The following is an 18,686-nucleotide window of genomic DNA, read 5'->3' on the forward strand; positions in this document are numbered from 1 at the left end:
TGTGAGCTTTACAAAGTTCTTCGTAAGTATCTTAACGCTTTTGTTAACTAATGATCATCTCATTAAACAAACGCATTCCGAATAACCTTAGGAGTGAGGGGGAGTGGGGTGAATGGAAAATTGTTAAAGTTTGAGAATGACAGATACTCACCCAGCTGGTGTGGCTCAGTGGTTGAGCACGCACCCATGAGCCAAGAGGTTCCGTTTGATGCCCATCAGGGCACATGCAGGGGTTTCGGGCTAGATCCCCAGTAGGGGGCATGCAGGAGGCAACTGATAAATGTTTTTCTCATGGATGTTTCTCTCTCTCCCTCTCTCTGTAATATCAATAAAAACATACTTTAAAAAAAGTTAACATTGATTGCTCTTTCCTCATTAAAAAAAAAAAAAAAAGCAATGATATAAACTCATTTTTATCTAGTTCCCAGCAACCTAAAATCAGAAGCCAAGTTGTCAGCCTACAAAGTTCAGAAGTTGGTATTTTTTTTAAATAGATTTTTTAGAGAGAGAGGAAGGGAGAGAAAGAGAGAAACATCAATTTGTTGTTCCACTTATTTATATATTCATTGGTTGCTTCCTGTGCGTGCCCTGACCAGGGATGAATCCACAACCTTTGCATATGGGGAGAACCCGCCAGGGCAAAACTGGTATTTCATAAACAGGCCGACTGTTTAACCACTAGGGGCGTTGGAAGATGAAAAATTACAAAAGGATTGTTGTAGTGTATTATTTTAATCCTATTATTAAATCCCAGTAATTGATTTATACATTCTCCCCAAAACACTCCAGTGTGATTTGAATGAAGAACTATAGTTCAACCCTGGTCGGGTAGCTCACTTGGTTAGAGCATCCTTCTGATATGCCAAGGTTGTGGGCTCAATCGCCCTAGAGGGCACATACAAAAAGCAACCAATGAATGCATAAATAAGTGGAACAACAAATTGATGTTTCTCTCGCTCCCTTCCTCTCTCGCTCTAAAATCAATTAATAAAAAGTATTAAAATATATATCTATAGCCCAGCTGGCGTGGGTCAGCAGTAGAGCATTGACCTACGATCCAGGAGATTTTGGGTTGATTCTGGGTCAGGGCACATGCCTGGGTTTTGGACTTGATCCCCAGTAGGGGGCATGCAGGATGCAGCCAATCAATGACTCTCATCATTGATGTTCCTCCCTCCCTCCCTCCCTCCCTCCCTCCCTCCCTCCCTCCCTCCCTCCCTCCCTCCCTCCCTCCCTCCCTCCCTCTTTCTCTCTCTCTCTTTCTCTCCTCCCTTCCTCTCTCTGAAATCAGTAAAGGTATATTTAAAATATATATACACATAAATAGGTATGTATATGTGTGTGTATATATACATATATAGTTCATAGTGCTAGATTTTAAGTAAGTGTACATCATGAGCTTCAGAATAAGCGTGTACTAGTAGAATTGGGAGATAACGAAACTGCTTAATTTTCAAAACAGGAAACTGAAACTCAGAGAGGTTAAGTAACTTGCACAGAGTTATTCAGCAAGTCTGTGACAGAACAGGAACTAGAACAGTTGCCTACATCACATTTTGCATTGTTTTGATTGTATAAACACTTGCAGTTCTCCATTTCCTTTCTTGCACCAATTTAGGAAAAAGAAAAACTAATCTGTATGACTGCCGAGGAAGAGAGACACACTATTTCCACCAATTGTCCTTAAATAGATGAATGTAAATCCATACCTGGTTTCTCCTGGACCATGATAATTAGCAAAACTGGGAAAAAAACAACAGCTACTGTCTCTCCTCTAGGAGGCATGGCACAGACAGGGTTCTAGGTCTCCTATAAAAACCTTGGAACACGAAGGGGGTGTTTCAAGGAGCCCATTCCTTCTCCAGGCCATTTGAGCAGTGAAAAAAAGATGACAGTATATTTTTTCAGTTACATTCCAGGGTATTTGACAGTCCCCTGCAAGATCTAAGCAGTGCCCTGTTTCTTCGCTTTACACAGTCTCTCTGCATCTTGGTTTCTCTTTGCAGCACGGCATGAATGGAATAGAAAGCTTAATCTTCCCCCTACCCTAAAGTCTGAGCAGAAGGAAGAAATTAAAGTTGATTAAATTATCACACAAAAGCTTAAATATATGATCATTAAATACATATTTTGACTTAAAATCGAAAGGGCTAAAATGAGAGAAATTCGGTACCAGAGATTAGGCCAAAGATGTTTTTGCCATAGTTACTTTTTTCAAATTGTGCATTTTTTTTTTTTTTACTATTGATACTGAGAAGGGACTTTTGGTGTCACAAGTACATTTTTGAGGTATTTGTATTTATTTGTAATAATTCTTTGAGTTGAAATCTATATGTAACTGGTTTTGCTAAAATAAAAAGATTTTAATAACTTAAAATATTTAGTGAACCCAGCCAGAGTAAAGACTATAGAATGCCCACAGCTCTATTTCTCAATTTCTGAGCTTTGTCTGACTGGTCTTAACCTTAAGCCTGCTTTGGTATTTTATGTACCTGAATCTCTGGAGTACTGAATGTTGCAATCCATACAAGACATTTATTTAGATAAGGATAGGAATTAACATTTTTATACATTTGTCATATTTCTTCAGAAGTAATACTTCCAGGATATACCATTAAACACAGAGGCACATATTAAATGTAGTTGTCTTTTCTTTACTCTTTATGGACATGCAAATGCTGTCAAAGGCCTATTCCCATTTTGGCCATATGTAGTAACTTCATTTAGTTGAATTACATAATTGAAAACTATGTTGCTTAGAGGTTACATATTGAACTCACAAATCATTTTGTGACAGCCTAAGAACATAAAAAGCTGTACTTATAAAATTATTTATTGACATTTGTTTCTTTGTAGCTATTATTAACCACCCCTGCCACCAAACAAAAGAACTGTTTTTTTGGTTAAAATGTATATGAAAGATGAGTAAAATACTTGGCAATATAACATCATTTACTGAATTCTAATTCTCATTTACACTATGTACTTAACTATCAAAATGTTAAAATGAATTAAAACATTTACCTGGAACTCATTTGTATGAGTTCTTGAATAAAACTTGGGAAGAAAAAAACCCGGAACTACAAAAATGTTAATAAAAAGTAAATAATCACTGGGAATACATTTTATTTTACGCTGGAAAATACTTACAAAAATTTTTTTAAAGTAACCTCTTCCTGCATTGATTACATTACTTGAGGCAAATAAGGTTAGGCTTTTGCCCATCCGGACTCTTGAGTCCTGATGGGGACCAACGCAATTCATTTGCATTGACTTTCTATTGTAGAGCTTTGGAACCAAGGGAAGGATCCAAACATAGCTTCATTTTATCCAATGAGAAGAGCCGCTTAGTGCCAAACTCTGATTCGTCTATTTCTCTTTGCTTTCATCCAATCGTTAGGCCACTTTAACAGCCAATCAGAGGCCTAGATATCCACCAATCAGAGTACAGGGCCGAAGCACGGCCTTTGTGTCGAGGGATGTCAACGCGTCGGCGAAAGCTTCGGCCAATAGAAAAAGTCGTTGGTATATGCAAATGAATGCCCTATGACGCAGAGACGCAGCGTGAAGCGTGGGTATAAAAGCAGAGGCATTGGGGGGGTTTGGAGCAAAGCGGTTTGGCTCTTCGTTGGAGTGGCGTGTACGCTTTGCTCCTGGACTGCGGCTCTTCCCTGGGCACCGGGAGCGGCGCGACGGACTAAGAAGAGGCCTAAAACATCGGCGTTGAGTAAGCGTTCATGGGTTTACCCGTGACTTGGGGCCGCGGTGGCCGTTGTTGCCGCGGGCCGCGGCCGTTGGGGGCCGAGTGGCGGCTGCTGCGGGCTGCTTGGGCCGCTGGCATTGGGCGTGGGGTCGAAAGGCTTTCCCCCGGGACTTCGTTCCGGAATCGCGTCTCTTCCCGTCTCTCTGGCTGGCAATTCAGAGGTTTCGGTGTCGGGTTCCGGGCAGCGGGGCCCCCGCCCGTCGAGGAGGGGAAGTGACTCCTCCCCGCGCTCCCCCTCCCGGGGGAGGCTGCTGCTACTCGCTGCCTGAGTCATTAGGGGAGGGGGAGGAGGCGGCGGCCTCGGCCATCTGCCGTCGCGAGGTGGGGTGCCGCGCGGAGCCTGCCCCGTCCCCCCCACCCCTACCCCCAGGCCAGCGCCGCGGCCGGGGAATCATGTTCGTCTTTCCTAGGTGAGAGAAAATGGCCCGAACCAAGCAGACTGCTCGCAAATCCACGGGTGGGAAAGCGCCCCGCAAACAGCTGGCCACTAAAGCTGCCAGGAAAAGCGCTCCCTCTACCGGCGGGGTGAAGAAACCCCATCGCTACAGGTAGGCTCGGCCAAGGGAAAACAATGACTCGGCGGGCCTGGCAGTGAGGGACCGGCTCCAGGGAGGGTGCCGGCGCTGTCAGTTAACGTGTCCGTTCACATGTTCTCGGCCAGGCCCGGAACCGTTGCGCTTCGAGAAATACGTCGTTACCAGAAATCGACCGAGCTTCTGATCCGGAAGCTGCCTTTCCAGAGGTTGGTGAGGGAGATAGCCCAGGATTTCAAGACCGACCTGAGGTTTCAGAGTGCCGCCATCGGGGCGCTGCAGGTGAGCTGAGGGCCGCGGGTGGGGGCGGAGGGCTTGAGGCCGGTTTCTCCTCTCTCGGAAGAGAGTTAATCGTGTGGCTCTTGTCCTCAACAGGAGGCCAGCGAAGCGTACCTGGTGGGTTTATTTGAAGATACTAATCTGTGTGCCATCCACGCTAAGAGAGTCACCATCATGCCCAAAGACATCCAGTTGGCTCGCCGGATACGGGGGGAGAGAGCTTAAGTGAAGGCAGTTTTTATGGTGTTTTGTAGTAAATTCTGTAAAATACTTTGGTTTAATTTGTGACTTTTTTTGTAAGAAATTGTTTATAATATGTTGCATTTGTACTTAAGTCATTCCATCTTTCACTCAGGATGAATGCGAAAAGTGACTGTTCACAGACCTCAGTGATGTGAGCACTGTTGCTCAGGAGTGACAAGTTGCTAATATGCAGAAGGGATGGGTGATATTTCTTGCTTCTCATGATGCATGTTTCTGTATGTTAATGACTTGTTGGGTAGCTATTAAGGTACTAGAATTGATAAATGTGTACAGGGTCCTTTTGCAATAAAACTGGTTATGACTTGATCCAAGTGTTTAACAATTGGGGCTGTTAAGTCTGACCATGCATCACTGTGATAGAATGTGGGCTTTTCCAAGGGTGAAGATACAAGTCTTAACCACAGTGTAATAACTTACAGTTTCCTAAAAAAAAAAAAAAAAAGTAAACCTGGCAGCTATAGAATACACTATGTGCATTTATAATAGCTATTTTATATATTGTAGTGTCAACATTTTTAAATTAAATGTTTTACATTCACATGTGGGGAGTCTTGTCATTAAGGTGTGTGTAATTTAGGGTCCAGTTGGTTTTCTCCTAACTAGACTGCACTTGTTTTCATAGTAGTAAAATGCTTTGCAAATAATGCCTTGCAGAAGTCCTCATTCTACCACGTTAACTAACCCTCTAGCTGATAATGCAAACACTATGGGGGGGGGAATTTTATTTATAAGGGCTCTAGAATATAATACAAGTTATTCACACCAGCATCATCTGTTACTAATATTCCAAACTAGTTATAGTTAGTGCAGCTTTTCTTTGTGTTGTGGTTGGTTTCATAAGTAGGTTTGCGTTTTTCCTCTACCAAGAGGAATCCGTGCCCGAGCTCTTTTCCTTGTGGAGTTTGTATTATAATAACCCTTAAGAGTAAACGTGCTGTGGGGAGGGAGGGGCACATCGCTCCAGCTTATTGAACTTCTGCCAGTTAAGATGGCGTCCAGTTAAGTTACATCTGGTATATGGGCCTGGGAAAATCACTTTATAGAGCTGGTCTTCCAAGTGGTTTTTAAATTTATCCTTCTATTGAAGTTTTTTAGGTCAATTATGTGTGTTGACTAAATTTACAAATAAACTTGTTTATCCAACAAAGTGTCAAAAACCTAAATTGAATGTACAAACATCCATTCCGTTATCTAGGTGTTTTGTATCCTAAAGGTTGAGTTTAGCTTTTTCTTGGTAGACAAAGGAACTTTAGTTACAAAATAAACATGTAAAGGCCTCTGCTCTAGAAATGCCATGGTTGCCATATTTGCAGTGTCAATGTTTCCCTCTCCATATTGTCGAGTAAATCATTCTGGGTGTGACGTACACCAAGGGGAGTAAATTTCTTTAAAATGCTAGGGCTCAAATTTGGGATCTGTTCCTTGAACTGTTTTTATTGGTCTGTTTATACAGCAAGTTTTTAACAAATCTAGAGATATAAAGCTTACTGGCCTAAGCCACCTTTTCGGTATGAAAGGTTTTCTTGACCATTGAAGGGGAGCAATAAAGCATAGTGTGTCAGTGTTGGCAAGACATACTTTAATAGCTTTTTTTTTTTTTTTAGTAAAGTTTAAAATTTAAGGGGCTTGTTAAGAGGCAGGTTTGGGAGTCAATGAGCCTTACTTAATGTGGTGTCAAAGGTGTGAAGTCCAATTTAATAGCAAACTGCTTTGCTAGGAGGTTCTTCATAACCAGCTCTGGAACAACTACCAATGCTGACAACCTCCTCACATTGTGCATCTGAAGGATGTTGAAGCCCTAGACGTTGGTATGTGCTGTGCTGGAGTGTAGAAGTGTCTGAACACAAATAGAAACGTAGTCATGGTGATAAGTCAGCTTGTTGAGTTACCTGTGATAACCCAAGTGGATGACAGTTGAGCCTTCACCCGTAAGTCTGCATCCTGATGCAGAAGGCTCTTGGGTTTTATTGGGCGGGTTAGAATCTGATTAAATAGTGCAACTTGCCCTGATTGAGCACCCTTAACCAAAGGCAAAAGTATTCCTTGGTTCTAGGAAACTGGCCACATAGGATATCCCTGGGTATAGGTGATGGAACAGAGTCTATAAGGAGAAAAGCAAAAGTTGGAGCGGATGAAGGTATCCGGGGCCCTTGAGAATAGACAGTTTTTGAAGTTGAGACTTGTTAATGGTCTTCATTTGAATGATAACCAGTTTCTTTCACAAACAGAATTCCCTCTGGGGAAGTGTCGCAGAAAGCCTGGCCTTCTGACACACTGGGGGGGGGGGGGTGCATTCAGTAATGAAACAGGGCAGACCTCTATCCTTGAGCGGGTATATGTCATCATTTGCTCAGGACAGTGCCAATCTATGCTTGTTGCACCTGTGTCCTAATAGTGCCTCTCTTCACTCTCAGCTTGGTCCCAATTAGGCCAGACCAGTGTGGGCCAGGTGAGTGGAGGGCTGGAAGTGCCAGGGGTCCTGACAGGGCTCTGGCTCCCAGGCGGTTTTGAACCAAGCCGTCACCCTTGTCCTGGAGCCCCAGCCTGTGTCTTTGGGGAGGTAGCTGAAGGGCCACGTGTCTGTGAAATTGGCCAGAAGCCAGGCCCACCCCAAGTGTAGCCCCATTGCCCTCTGAACTTTTAACTCTTTTCCTCTCTTAAGCAATTACACTGAATGTAATTGTGAACTTCCTGGGCCCATGTTTCTGGGTCTAAAATCTCCCTGCTTCATCCCAGAACTGTGATGTAGACTAAATGACTTAATTCTAAGGGACAAAACAAATTACATACCATTTACAAAACTTAAGGTGGTATAAAAAGTATAGGGAGCCATGCACTTTAAACCCAGCATATTTCCTGAGATCTGTCCTTACAAGATTCACTGAGTCCTGTTACACATCAGAGGGAGGAACAGACCTGGGAGAGGCCAAGAAGGACCACCTCACGCCCCATAGCCAGGCCTCCCACCCACTGCTTCACCCCCAGCCAGGGACCTCTGCTGCCACCTGACTAATACGAGTGAGGAAACAGGCTGTGAGCTGGCAGGACTGGAATTTACTCCCCCACTCACCTCAATCATTCCTCAGCTTTCCGCAACAATGGACTCTACTGGGGCACCCCTACCTGGCTCCTTGCAAGCCCTGCCTCTTGCCTGGTGTCAGGTGTTCGGGCTCTGGCCTTGGAAAGCAGGTCCCTCTGGGTCACCCTCAGGTAGGGAAGCAGAGGGTGGACACAAGCCGGTCAGCTGTCTGCTGTTAGGTCAGCGGGAAACTCGGGATTGCCCTTCAGTTTCTGCAGGACAGGGCCAGCCGGTGTTTGGGGGCAGCAGCCGAGGGCCAGGGATCAGAGCCATCCTAGCCTGCCACAGAGAAGGGAGAGGTGTGCCGTTTCCCCCACAGCCTTCTGCAGCTGTCTCACTGACAGTGGTGTGGTCCAATGGGCATGGAGCCTTGAGCCCCCACCCTGGGCATCCGGTCCCCAACCCTATGGCCTTATCACCACGGGCATTGGTCTAAGCCCACAGCTGAACTGGCTGCACCTTGCCTGGGCGCCATAGTTTGTTCCCTCACCCCGACGGTGGGCTCACCTGCCCCCATGGGCACTCGGGGATGTCACCAATCTGGGCCACTCCATCCAGCTGGACCCGGCTTCTGGCCAGCAACTTCAGCACAGATGGCCTTCTGGCTATCTTCCGGAGGGCATGGCTAGAGGAAGGAAGGAAGGAGGGACCAGGCTTGCCCAGGCTGCTAATCCAAATCCTGCAGCAGCCCCAGGGAGGAGAAAGCTGAAAGTACCCTCCTGGGCCAGGTGGTTGGCATCCTTTCGCCAGCAGGCCTGGGGAATGAGCAAGGCTGTGGGCCAAGGTGGGAGCAGCTGGGATGGCTTCAGCTTATAAACGGGCTGTGCTGTGAGGAGGGCCAGAGGCCCCTGTCCTCCCTCCTGAGGGTGCCTGCTCCCTGCAGTCCCATTGGCTGCCCAGCAGCCCTGGCAGCTGGGATCCCACGGAGACACCTTTGTCATTCCAAGCAGAGTAATGGGACTTCTATGATGTGCCCCCAGCTGTCCTGGTGTCCTCACCTGAGCACCAACAGTGCCCAGTGTTGGGCAAGAGCCAGGATGTTGGTCAGGCACAACCAAGGGAAACACTTCTTAGCCTTGTTCCCCGAGCAGAGGACCCCCCCCCACACCTACCCCATTGCTCTTCCCCATGGAGGAAGCACAGTCACCCCCATACCTGGGAAGCAAGGGGAGGGGACTTCAGTGATGCAGTGGCTCTTGGAGGGGCTATATAAGGCCACACATGACCTGGAAAGGGTCACAGAGGGGCATAGTCAGATGCCAGGGTCTGAGGTCCTCCCTCCAGCGGCTGCCAGCTCTTGTTCAGGAAGCTGCAGCTGTGGGAATATACACAGTGGAATGGAGGGTGGGTAGACACCATGGTACCAGTGAAAAGAAGGGCTGTGGAAAAATTAGGCCAGTGGGCTACAGGCTTAGGACAGGTGACCTTTTGCTGAGGGCAGTGTGCGGGACTGCCCATGGAGGTGGTACCTGGGCTCCATTAACCCCTACCCCCTTCCTACTCGCTCTGTTGGACATACTGGGCCCCAGGACCTTTCCCATAAGCTCCTCACTGCCTAGCACTGAGCCAAGAGTGTTAGCCGAGGGGAGAGGATGGGGTGGGGTCCAAGACCCAGGCATCACAAGCCTGGGGCTCCTACTGCAGCCTGAAGACCTCTCCCTCCCCAGCTCCCTGCCTTTGGCCAGTCTCAGTTCTGCCCACCCCTGGTGGCCTGGAGCTCTCTGCCAGTCACAGTGCCCAGTGTGAAATGCAGAAAGAGATGGCCGCAGCCCTGAGCTGTCAGCTGCATCTTGTGTGTCTGGATTTGCTTCTTGGCCATTGACAGGGTGGTCCTCAGCCTAGAGGGCAGGAACTTTGGGGACATGGTTGGGGCACCAAATAAAGACATGGCCTACAGGGGACCCCTCTCAGTAGGGGCATCTGAGGTCGCAGGGATGAGAAGCTCCTGGTGCTCTGAAGGCAAGGTCTGAGTCTTGCCTGCCTGCCTCTGGAGTTGGGCCTGACACATAGCAGAGGCTCCAGACATGTTTGCTGACCAACCCGAATGGCCCTGGCAGGCCCACAGCACAGCTGGCTGGATCTGCTCCTGGCACACATGGCAAAGAATCGATCCAGTTCCCAAGAGCCTTTGGTTACTGGCCTGGCTTCTCAATTGGGAGCGTTCCATGTAGAAAGTGGGGCTCCAGTGGTCTGGGAAAGCTGCCGTCCCTCCTGTCCTGTACTAAGAGGCTGAGGTTTAGATCTTACTTTAGTAAGCAGAGGCTGCAGCAGGTCAGGGTACTCATGGGGACAGGGTGGTGGCTGAGAAAATGGGCTCAGGGTCAGACAGACCCAGGTTCAAGACCCAGCTGTCCCACTTGGGTAACTTCCTTCACACATCTGTGCTTCTTTTGCTCATCTAGAAAATAGGAATAAAAACAGTACCTACCCAATAGGCTTGTAAGGATTTAATTAAATAATCTGTGCAAATTCTGGTGATTTTTAAAATATTTGACAACAGTAGTTAAGGCACTGACCAATCAGCAACCAACTAGCACTGTCCTGCAGGCTGTGTACCAGCCCTGATACCAGGGCTACCACAAGGTCCAGATTAGTAACATTAATACCTAAGAAGCTGTTATCATTAATATTACAGAAAGGCAAAGGGCGCCCAAATCGGAAGATAGGTTAATGCTTACAAAAAGAACCTCCCAGAACGGATGAGAGGGTGCGCCATGTGCTGAGAGCAAACACTGTTAGAGAGCTTGTGGGTAGATATTTGTTTGGGAGAGGTAGTGCCAAGTCCCATAGGGAACCAGGCTGTGATTGCAGTGGAGAAGCCAGAGCTGCATGGAGAGTGCAGAACATCACATGAAGAAAGACAGTCTAGCAGGGAGGGCCCAAGGGCTAAGAATTGGGTGCAGAGCCCTGGCCAGCGTGGCTCAGTTGGTTGGGTATCGTCCTGTATACCACCAAAAGGTTGCAGCTTGATTCTCGAGTCGGGGGCGTGCAGGAGGCAGCTGATCAATATTTTGCTCTCACATTGATGTTTCTTTCTCTCCCCCTCTCCCTTCCTCTCTCTCTAAAAATCAATAAAAATATTTTGGAGGAAAAAAAAAAGAATTGGGCACAGAGACAGACACAGACCCTGGGAGAGAAGAGGTGCCTCATGGTGGGTGAGGTCTCACCATGGCCTGGACAAAGTTGCCTTGTTGACATCTAGGCCTGCAAAGGCTACCAGGCACCCAGCTGGCATGGGTGCTATTTCTACCACTGGACAGTGCAGCCCTGTGGTGGATATTACTGGGAATTCCATCACTAGGCCTCAGTCCTGTGTGATAGCTGGCTCTGGCAGTGCTGATACAAGTGAGCAGAAGACAGGCCTTGGGGTGCAATGTTCCCATTAAAGTGCCACCTCCCCCTAATTCTGTAACATCGGGCCAGGAAATGGGAGGGAGGGTCAAAGCTTAAGGCAGACTTCTCAACAAATTTCGTGTAACATGCTAGATGGGATTAAAAAACTGAGTGTAGAGCCAGGTCTTTGAGCATTAGCTCCCTTGTCTCGGACATGGGCTACTTCCTGAAAATAAACCCTTACTTTCTTTGCTGCAAAAAAAAAACACCCCCCAAAAACAAACAAAAAAATGAGTGTAAACACATTTCCAAAATAAAATCAATGCTTCAGAGTCCATCTTGAACAAACGGAAGCTTTACCCTTCTAGATCAAATCCAAGTTCTCCAAGAACAACTGGAACAACACAGAGGACGAAGGTGGGTCAGGTGCAGGTGTTTTCAATCAAAATGAAGCAATGGAAATAAAAAAAAAACAAGAGTGTGGGCTTTGCAACAGTCAGGACCCCTTCCTCTCTCTCCCTACTCAGAAAGCTCTTCACTCCTCAGAGCCAGCATTTGTCTCAGTGGCGAGAGTGTCTGCCTCCCAACCAGAGCGTGAGCAAATGCCTGAGGCTTTTATCTGTCTGGCCAGTTGCACGCAGGAGAGTCGACTAATGTCTGTTGAACTAATGGATGACATAATAACAGCAAACATTGATTCTGTGTTTACTAAGTGCTAGGTACTGGGCTGGGCACTCAATAAAGATGATCTCATTAGTTCCTTCTATAACATCTGTTAGAGAGGAATCACCTAGCCTCATTTTACAGATGGGAAACCGAGGGTCAGAGAGGTCCAGTCATCTGCCCGAGATTCCACAATAGCAAGAGAGGAGATACAGGCTCCGGACTGATGGACCTCAAAGCTGAGATGGGCAAAGGATTCCTGGAGAAGGGGTTGCTTCCCTCACTGCTGCCCAAACAGAGTGGTGCCTCGCTGGGAGGCATGGCTTGTGAGCTGAAATCCATTTCAACCAGCCCCAAGATATACTACACGTAGCTCACCCACTTACAGTGTACAATTCAGTGGTTTCGGTATATTCACAGACACGTGCACCCATCACCAGTGGACTTGCGAGCATCTGCCTCACCACAGAGAGAACTCAGTGCGCCTCCCACTTCCCTGAGCCCGCAGCAACCCCTGCTCGCACCAACAGCCCGACCTACCCTAGCAGCTGTGGCAGGTCGCTCCAGGAGGGGCCGGGCCCGCCGCTGTCCATGGCCACCCTCCTCCAGCCTCCCGTAGCTAGGAGCTGTGACAACGTGTCCACCCTGGGAAAGGAGCCTCTTTCAAGCGACTGCCGGGTCACCACCAAGCTTGGCTTTATCGCCCTTGACACTGAGACCCACTACCAGGGGCTTGTGACTTCTCGCAGCTGCAGGACTCTAGGACCTAGGAGATCCCCTTGGGACACCCAGGTCGGCTGGCTGGCGGCTGGGTGGCTCTGGCCGTGGGTGGGTGTGGACACAGAGCCAGGGAAGGGCAGCTCAGGCCTCCCGGTCCGGCCAACAGCACTCACGCACGCAGGGCCCTACCCACTCAGGGCGTCCACCTGTCCTTCCCGAAGTCCCGCGCTGCCCGCGCCCAGCGCTCCGCCCCCCCGCAGGAGGACCCGGACCCGCGCAGTGGGCGGGGCGAGGCCATGGGGGCGGAGCCAGGGCTGGCCGGCGGGGCGGGGCCAGGGGCGGGGCCAGCGGGCAGGGGCCGCGGCAGGGGCCCCGGGGGGGCGGGCGGCGCGGGCGCAGCGGCGAGTGCAGGAACGCACGCCACCCGCCGCGGCCCCGCCCCGAGCATCCCGCGCTGACCCGGCCGCTCCGCGGGGCGGGAGGCCGAGCGTCATGGCTGCTTCGAGACAACCCCAGGTCGGAGCGCTGCTGGCCGAGGCCCGGAGGGCCTTCCGGGAGGAGTTCGGGGCCGAGCCCGAGCTGGCGGTGTCGGCGCCGGGCCGCGTCAACCTCATCGGGGAGCACACGGACTACAACCAGGGCCTCGTGCTGCCCATGGTGAGGGGCTGCGAGGGCACCGAGCCTCTCCCGGGCCCCGGCCGCCCCGCCGGAGGGCAAGCCTGGGGGGGCGCGGGGAGGCGCCCTGCCCCCCGCGTGCGCTGTGGGTCGGGCCGCGCCGGACTTCACCTCCAGCCGGGTTTGGGGGACGAGCACGTGGGAGAGACCCTGGGACGGGGCATTTCTCACGTAGGGAGGGAGGAAGCGGCCGTCCGAGGGGAAGCGGGCTGGGCGGGGGTGTGCCCAGGCCTCCGCGCTCAGGCCCGCCCTCTGTGGGCTGCTGATCCTTGCCAGCAGCCTGGGCGCCGCCTCAAATGCGGCCCACCCCCGAGTGTTGCACGTGAAAGGAGGTGCCCTGGACCCTGGCCTCCGTGAGGCCTTGCAGACCTTGCAGGAACCAGCCGTGAGCCTCCACCTGGCCAGTTTACAGAGGGGGAAACAGGCCCAGAGGGGGCTATTGATCTGCTTGGGGGGCTTCCGCTGGACTCAAGCCTCCCAGCTCTCAGCCAGGGGTTCTTTCAGCTGGGCTAAGTGAGTGGTTACAGCGCACCTGAGGCCACCCCAAAATGGGAAGGCATCAGGTGGAGCTCCTGGTTCTGTTTTCCTTTTGAGCTCTGTCCCCTGTGCCCCACAGCTGGGAGCCCACGCTGAGGGCAGAGTCCAGGTGTGCACTCTACACTGGTTCCGCCCTGAAAACCAGGGAGCAGGACCTCAGCCCCCAAGGCCAGCTCAGCACTCAGGCTCTTCCTGGAGACACGGCCATGCCTTTCCTGTTGAGCCTGGAGGTCACCCTCCTGTCTGTCCCAGGACCCACCTTTCTCCGGTCGTTAGTATTGGAGGGGCCTCATCCATCTGTTAGCTGGCGGAAGCTTTGCATACGCTTTGTCTCTTCTGCCAGGCTCTGGAGTTGGTGACTGTAATGGTGGGCAGCCCCCGAGCAGATGGCCTTGTCTCCCTCCTCACCACCTCTGAGGATGCTGATGAGCCCAGGCGGCTGCAGTTTCCCTTGCCTACAGCCCAGCGGTCACTGGAGCCTGGGACCCCCCGGTGGGCCAACTATGTCAAGGGAGTGATTCAACACTACCCAGGTATGGGACCCAGGCCTGGGTTAAGTTCAGGTACCAAGGGCACCACCTCTCAGCCATAGAACCCATTAGCTCATCTAATCCACTATGGGGTAGGCTTGAAGGGTAGAGCATCCCACTGTACAGATGAAGAAACTGATAACCTGAGAGTGTCCAGAACTTGGCCTGAGTTGCCCATTACATGATTGGAGGAGTCAGGATTCAAACCCTAACCTGTTGGCCTCCAGAGCCCTAAACCAGAAGAACTAGGAAGACTGTATCCCAGGAACCTCAGGGTAGAAGGATGGAGGGCTGTGGGCCCCTTGGCCTAACAGGTTGGTGGCCTTTGACAATTGAGACACATCCGTGGAAGCAGTCAGCAGGCAGTTGCCTCACTTCATACCAAAATACATGCCCTTCCTGTGTCCAACCTCCCAGACAGCCCAACTCACCATCACCCATTGTTTTCCCTGCAGCTGCCCCCCTCCCTGGCTTCAGTGCAGTGGTGGTCAGCTCAGTGCCCCTGGGGGGTGGGCTGTCCAGCTCGGCAGCCCTGGAAGTGGCCACGTACACCTTCCTGCAGCAGCTCTGCCCAGGTACCTCCTAGAACCCAGCTCCCTACTCAGCCTTCCTTCCCTGAGGTCTCCTGTGTCAGGGCTTCTCTTGCTGTAGCTTTCAGAGGGGGCTGGGGAATCTCCCTGGAGTATTATTGGAACTGCTCCCACCCATCCACCCCTTGTGCCCCTTCCTGGGCCCCATCCTCCTCATCTTACCCTGTGCCACAGACTCAGGGACAATAGCTGCCCGGGCCCAGGTGTGTCAGCGGGCTGAACACAGCTTCGCAGGGGTGCCCTGTGGCATCATGGATCAACTTATCGCTTTGCTGGCGCAGAAGGACCACGCACTGCTCATTGACTGCAGGTTAGGGGCTCCCCTTGTACCCTCCCCCTTCCTGGTGGAGCTTCTGGGCGGAGCATGTCCACTGTGGGCCATGGCAAGCAGACACTTGGCCTTGTCATCTTCCCACTCCAACTCCATCCCAGGTCCCTGGAGACAAGCTTGGTGCCACTGTCAGACCCCAAGCTGGCTGTACTCATCACCAATTCCAACGTCCGCCACTCGCTGGGCTCCAGCGAATACCCCGTGCGGCGGCGCCAGTGTGAAGAAGTGGCCCGGGCTCTGGGCAAGGAGAGCCTTCGGGAGGTGCAGCTGGAGGAGCTGGAGGGTGAGGGCTGGCTGGATGCGCTGTCCTGGAGGTAGCTGGGCAGCCTGGCGGGGCTGCTGGGGCCTCATCTCCAGGACCCCTGCCATGCTCTGCCCACTCCCCAAACACAGTTAACCTAGGGCTGCAACCTCAGCGAGGCTGCTTGAAATCTCAATATCGTTTTTCCTAACGTGAGAATTGTAGACAAGTATAAAGAAGAAAATAATAAGCTATAAGGCCACTACCCAGAGATAGCCACCGTTAGCATTTTAGCGTACTTCCTTCTAGTGTTTTTCTACATCTATGTTTTCCGAGTTGAACATACACAGTATTGTCACCTTCCCCGTCCAGGTACGTGGTAGTTTACTTAACCACTTTCCGAAATCACACCTAACACTGACGAATGTTTTATCCATGCCTTTCTCTGCATTTTCCTATTGGAATTAGATTCCTAGGAGTCGGATTACAGAGAGAAGATACACTGTGTTTAGGGCTCTGATGCATGTGGCCAGGCAGGTATTTAACAGTTTGAAGGTTATATAAATATTAATTAATTTAATTCTCTAGCAGTTCTGTAGAGCAGACAGAGGAATGCAGTAAGTGGCAGCCCTGGGACTTGGACCAGGCACATTAGCTCCACAAGCCCCCATTCTTAACCCCTAGACCATGCTGCTGCTGTTGGGTGTTGTGCCCTCCCTGGCAGTGTGGATGTGCCCATTTCAGGGACACTGACCAGCTCCAAGACACCGTCTTGTCCTCCTTGGTGAACTGTCACAGTCAGACTGGCCCCGCATGCTCTGTGCAGGTGACCTTGGCCGAGATTTTCACACCTGAACACTTTTGCTGCCCCTCCTTTCTACCCCAGCCCTCCTGTACCACTCCTGGGGGGGCTCCGTCTACGTCAGGGGCAGTGCTCCCCTTTGCCTTCTCCAGAGTCCTGCCCGGCGGCCCCCACCCACTCTTACACCTCCCTCCTTCCTGTCCTCTGCCTGGCTCCTCCCCTCCAGCTGTTAAACGGCCATTTTCTTCCCTCCTAACCTGGGTTCTCCTCCTGCGAGTCTTCTTGGAAGAGTACCTAATGCTTGTCGCCCCCATTTTCTCACCTCCACTCATTTCTCCTTCCTCTGAATCTCCCTGCCCTCCCCGTGCCACCTGCCATAACAACTCTCCCAGGGGTTCCCTGCATAACCCTGAGGGTGGCTGTGCCCTCCCTGCAGAGCTGGATCTGTTCCTTCACAGCCCTGTTTCTCTGCCACATCTGCCCAGTCTGCCCCCCGCTCTGTCCTCAGCACCAGCCACCAGCGCTCCTCTAAGGACTCAGACCTGAGCCTGCGGCCCCCCTTTTCCACCTGGGGCCCTGGAGCCTTTACCTGGCCCACCGTGGAACCGATCAAACTTTCTTCCCCACAGGCTTCCCCTGACTCCCCCTGTCATTTCCTCACTCTTGACACTCCTGTTTGAAACTGAGTCACCTCTGAGTCCTCACTGTCCTCCCTCCCACTCTTGTCTCTGACCCTGTCTCTCCTGCACCACCCCGCCATCAGGACCCTCGTTGGTCTCTGTTTAATAGCTGTGGGCTGGGCTCCTGACACGCACCTCTCCCAGCCTGGGTCCTGTGCCCAAGGTGCTCATTTGTCTCCTAGAGCTTAGCTCTGTCCCTCCCCTCCTCCCAGGCCCATGGCACATGCAGGGAATGATGTAGCGAGGTGCCCTGGCGCCCACTCGGGGCTGTGGCTTGCCCTTTTCCCCTCAGTGTTACCCCGTGGGGCCGCCTGCTGGTTCCTGGTGTGCCCTGTGCCCTTGGCCTGGGCCATTCCCATCCCCACCCCTGGAGCCCCAGCCCTCGGAGGCCCCATGGTTGTCCTGGCGTAGACAGGATTTCTTCCCCCTCCTGCTCTGTCGGGGCCTCTAGAAGGCAGCATTGTGTCCCAGTCACCTTGGAACCACCCAGCCTGGGACTTTAACTGCTGGTTATTGGCACCCACTGTGTGCCAGGCGCCCTGCTGGGAGCTCTGCAGGTGTCATCGCACCTGGTCCCCATGGTGCCCCGAATCAGGCCGGGTGTCCCACCACACACCTGAGGGGAGGCACCGGAAGCTTAGTGACCAGCCCAAGGTTCTACCTACAGCCTTGTCAAAGCCAGGTCTCCGACTGAAGGCTCCCCTACTGCCCCGGAGCCGTGGTGCCCTGTCACCCAGGTCCGCAGGGACCCTCACCAGTGGGTGGTGGGGTCTGCTGACCCCTTTCCTCTCCAGCTGGCAGAGAGCTGGTGAGCAAGGAGGGCTTCCGGCGGGCACGGCACGTCGTGGGGGAGATCAGGCGCACGGCTCAGGCAGCGGCGGCCCTCAGCCGGGGCGACTACAGAGCTTTTGGCCGCCTCATGGTGGAGAGTCACCACTCCCTCAGGTGAGTCCCCCTGGGCACCAGGCACAGGCCGTCCCCAGGGCCGGGTGGGGCTGGTCCCAGGCCTGCCCCTCCTGCCTCCTTTCTGCAGGGATGACTACGAGGTGAGCTGCCCAGAGCTGGACCAGCTGGTGCAGGCCGCGCTGTCTGCACCCGGAGTTTATGGCAGCCGCATGACAGGCGGCGGCTTTGGTGGCTGCACCGTGACTTTGCTCGAGGCCTCGGCCGCTTCCCAAGCCATGCAGCACATACAGGTGGGTGGGCGCCAGAGTGGGGGGTGGGGTGGGGGTGGCTGGGACCCGCAGGTCCGGGAGCTCAGACCTCCCTGCCTTCCCACAGGCGCAGTACAGAGGCACCGCCACCTTCTACCTCTCCCAGGCGGCCGACGGTGCCAGGGTGCTGCCCTTGTGAGGCGCTCCCAGGCGCACGGTGGACCGGGAGTGCAGTGTGCCAGGCAGCAGGCCGGGAGCTCAGTGCCTCTGGCGCCTGCCCTCCATCTGGGTGCTCAATAAACTTGTGCCTTAGCCCTGGCTGGTTTGGCTGAGTGGTCAGTGTCAGCCTGGGGACTGAAGGGTCCTGGGTTCAATTCTGGCCAAGGGCACATAGCTCAGTTGCAGGCTTGATCCTTGGCCCTGGTCAGGGTGCCTGCTGGATGCAACCAATCGATGTCTCTCTCTCACATCGATGTTTCTCTCTCTCTCCCTCTCTCTCTCTCTCTCTCCCC

At 52.1% G+C, this 18,686-nt stretch overlaps 2 protein-coding genes across 3 annotated transcripts; both read left to right on the forward strand.

Annotated features, from left to right (window-relative positions):
• Positions 1–3,455: 3,455 nt before the first annotated feature.
• Positions 3,456–5,483, forward strand: H3-3B (H3.3 histone B). Its single transcript, XM_081115838.1, has 4 exons — positions 3,456–3,727; positions 4,174–4,311; positions 4,425–4,578; positions 4,672–5,483. The coding sequence occupies exons 2-4, from the start codon at positions 4,184–4,186 to the stop codon at positions 4,798–4,800; spliced, it is 411 nt and encodes a 136-aa protein (XP_080971964.1). The 5' UTR covers positions 3,456–3,727; positions 4,174–4,183; the 3' UTR covers positions 4,801–5,483.
• A 7,540-nt stretch (positions 5,484–13,023) lies between these two features.
• GALK1 (galactokinase 1) lies at positions 13,024–18,492 on the forward strand. Of its 2 annotated transcripts, XM_081161207.1 has the most exons (8): positions 13,063–13,291; positions 14,190–14,379; positions 14,832–14,951; positions 15,141–15,276; positions 15,399–15,580; positions 17,815–17,965; positions 18,054–18,216; positions 18,302–18,492. In XM_081161207.1, the coding sequence occupies exons 1-8, from the start codon at positions 13,127–13,129 to the stop codon at positions 18,371–18,373; spliced, it is 1,179 nt and encodes a 392-aa protein (XP_081017333.1). In that variant the 5' UTR covers positions 13,063–13,126; the 3' UTR covers positions 18,374–18,492. The 2 variants fall into 2 exon arrangements, with proteins under 2 accessions (XP_081017332.1, XP_081017333.1); XM_081161206.1 differs by lacking the exon at positions 14,832–14,951 and having other exon boundaries at positions 13,024–13,291.
• The last annotated feature ends 194 nt before the right edge of the window (positions 18,493–18,686 follow it).

This window comes from Miniopterus schreibersii (assembly GCF_964146895.1).
Source record: "Miniopterus schreibersii genome assembly, chromosome: 16".
In the NCBI taxonomy this organism is placed as follows: domain Eukaryota; kingdom Metazoa; phylum Chordata; class Mammalia; order Chiroptera; family Miniopteridae; genus Miniopterus; species Miniopterus schreibersii.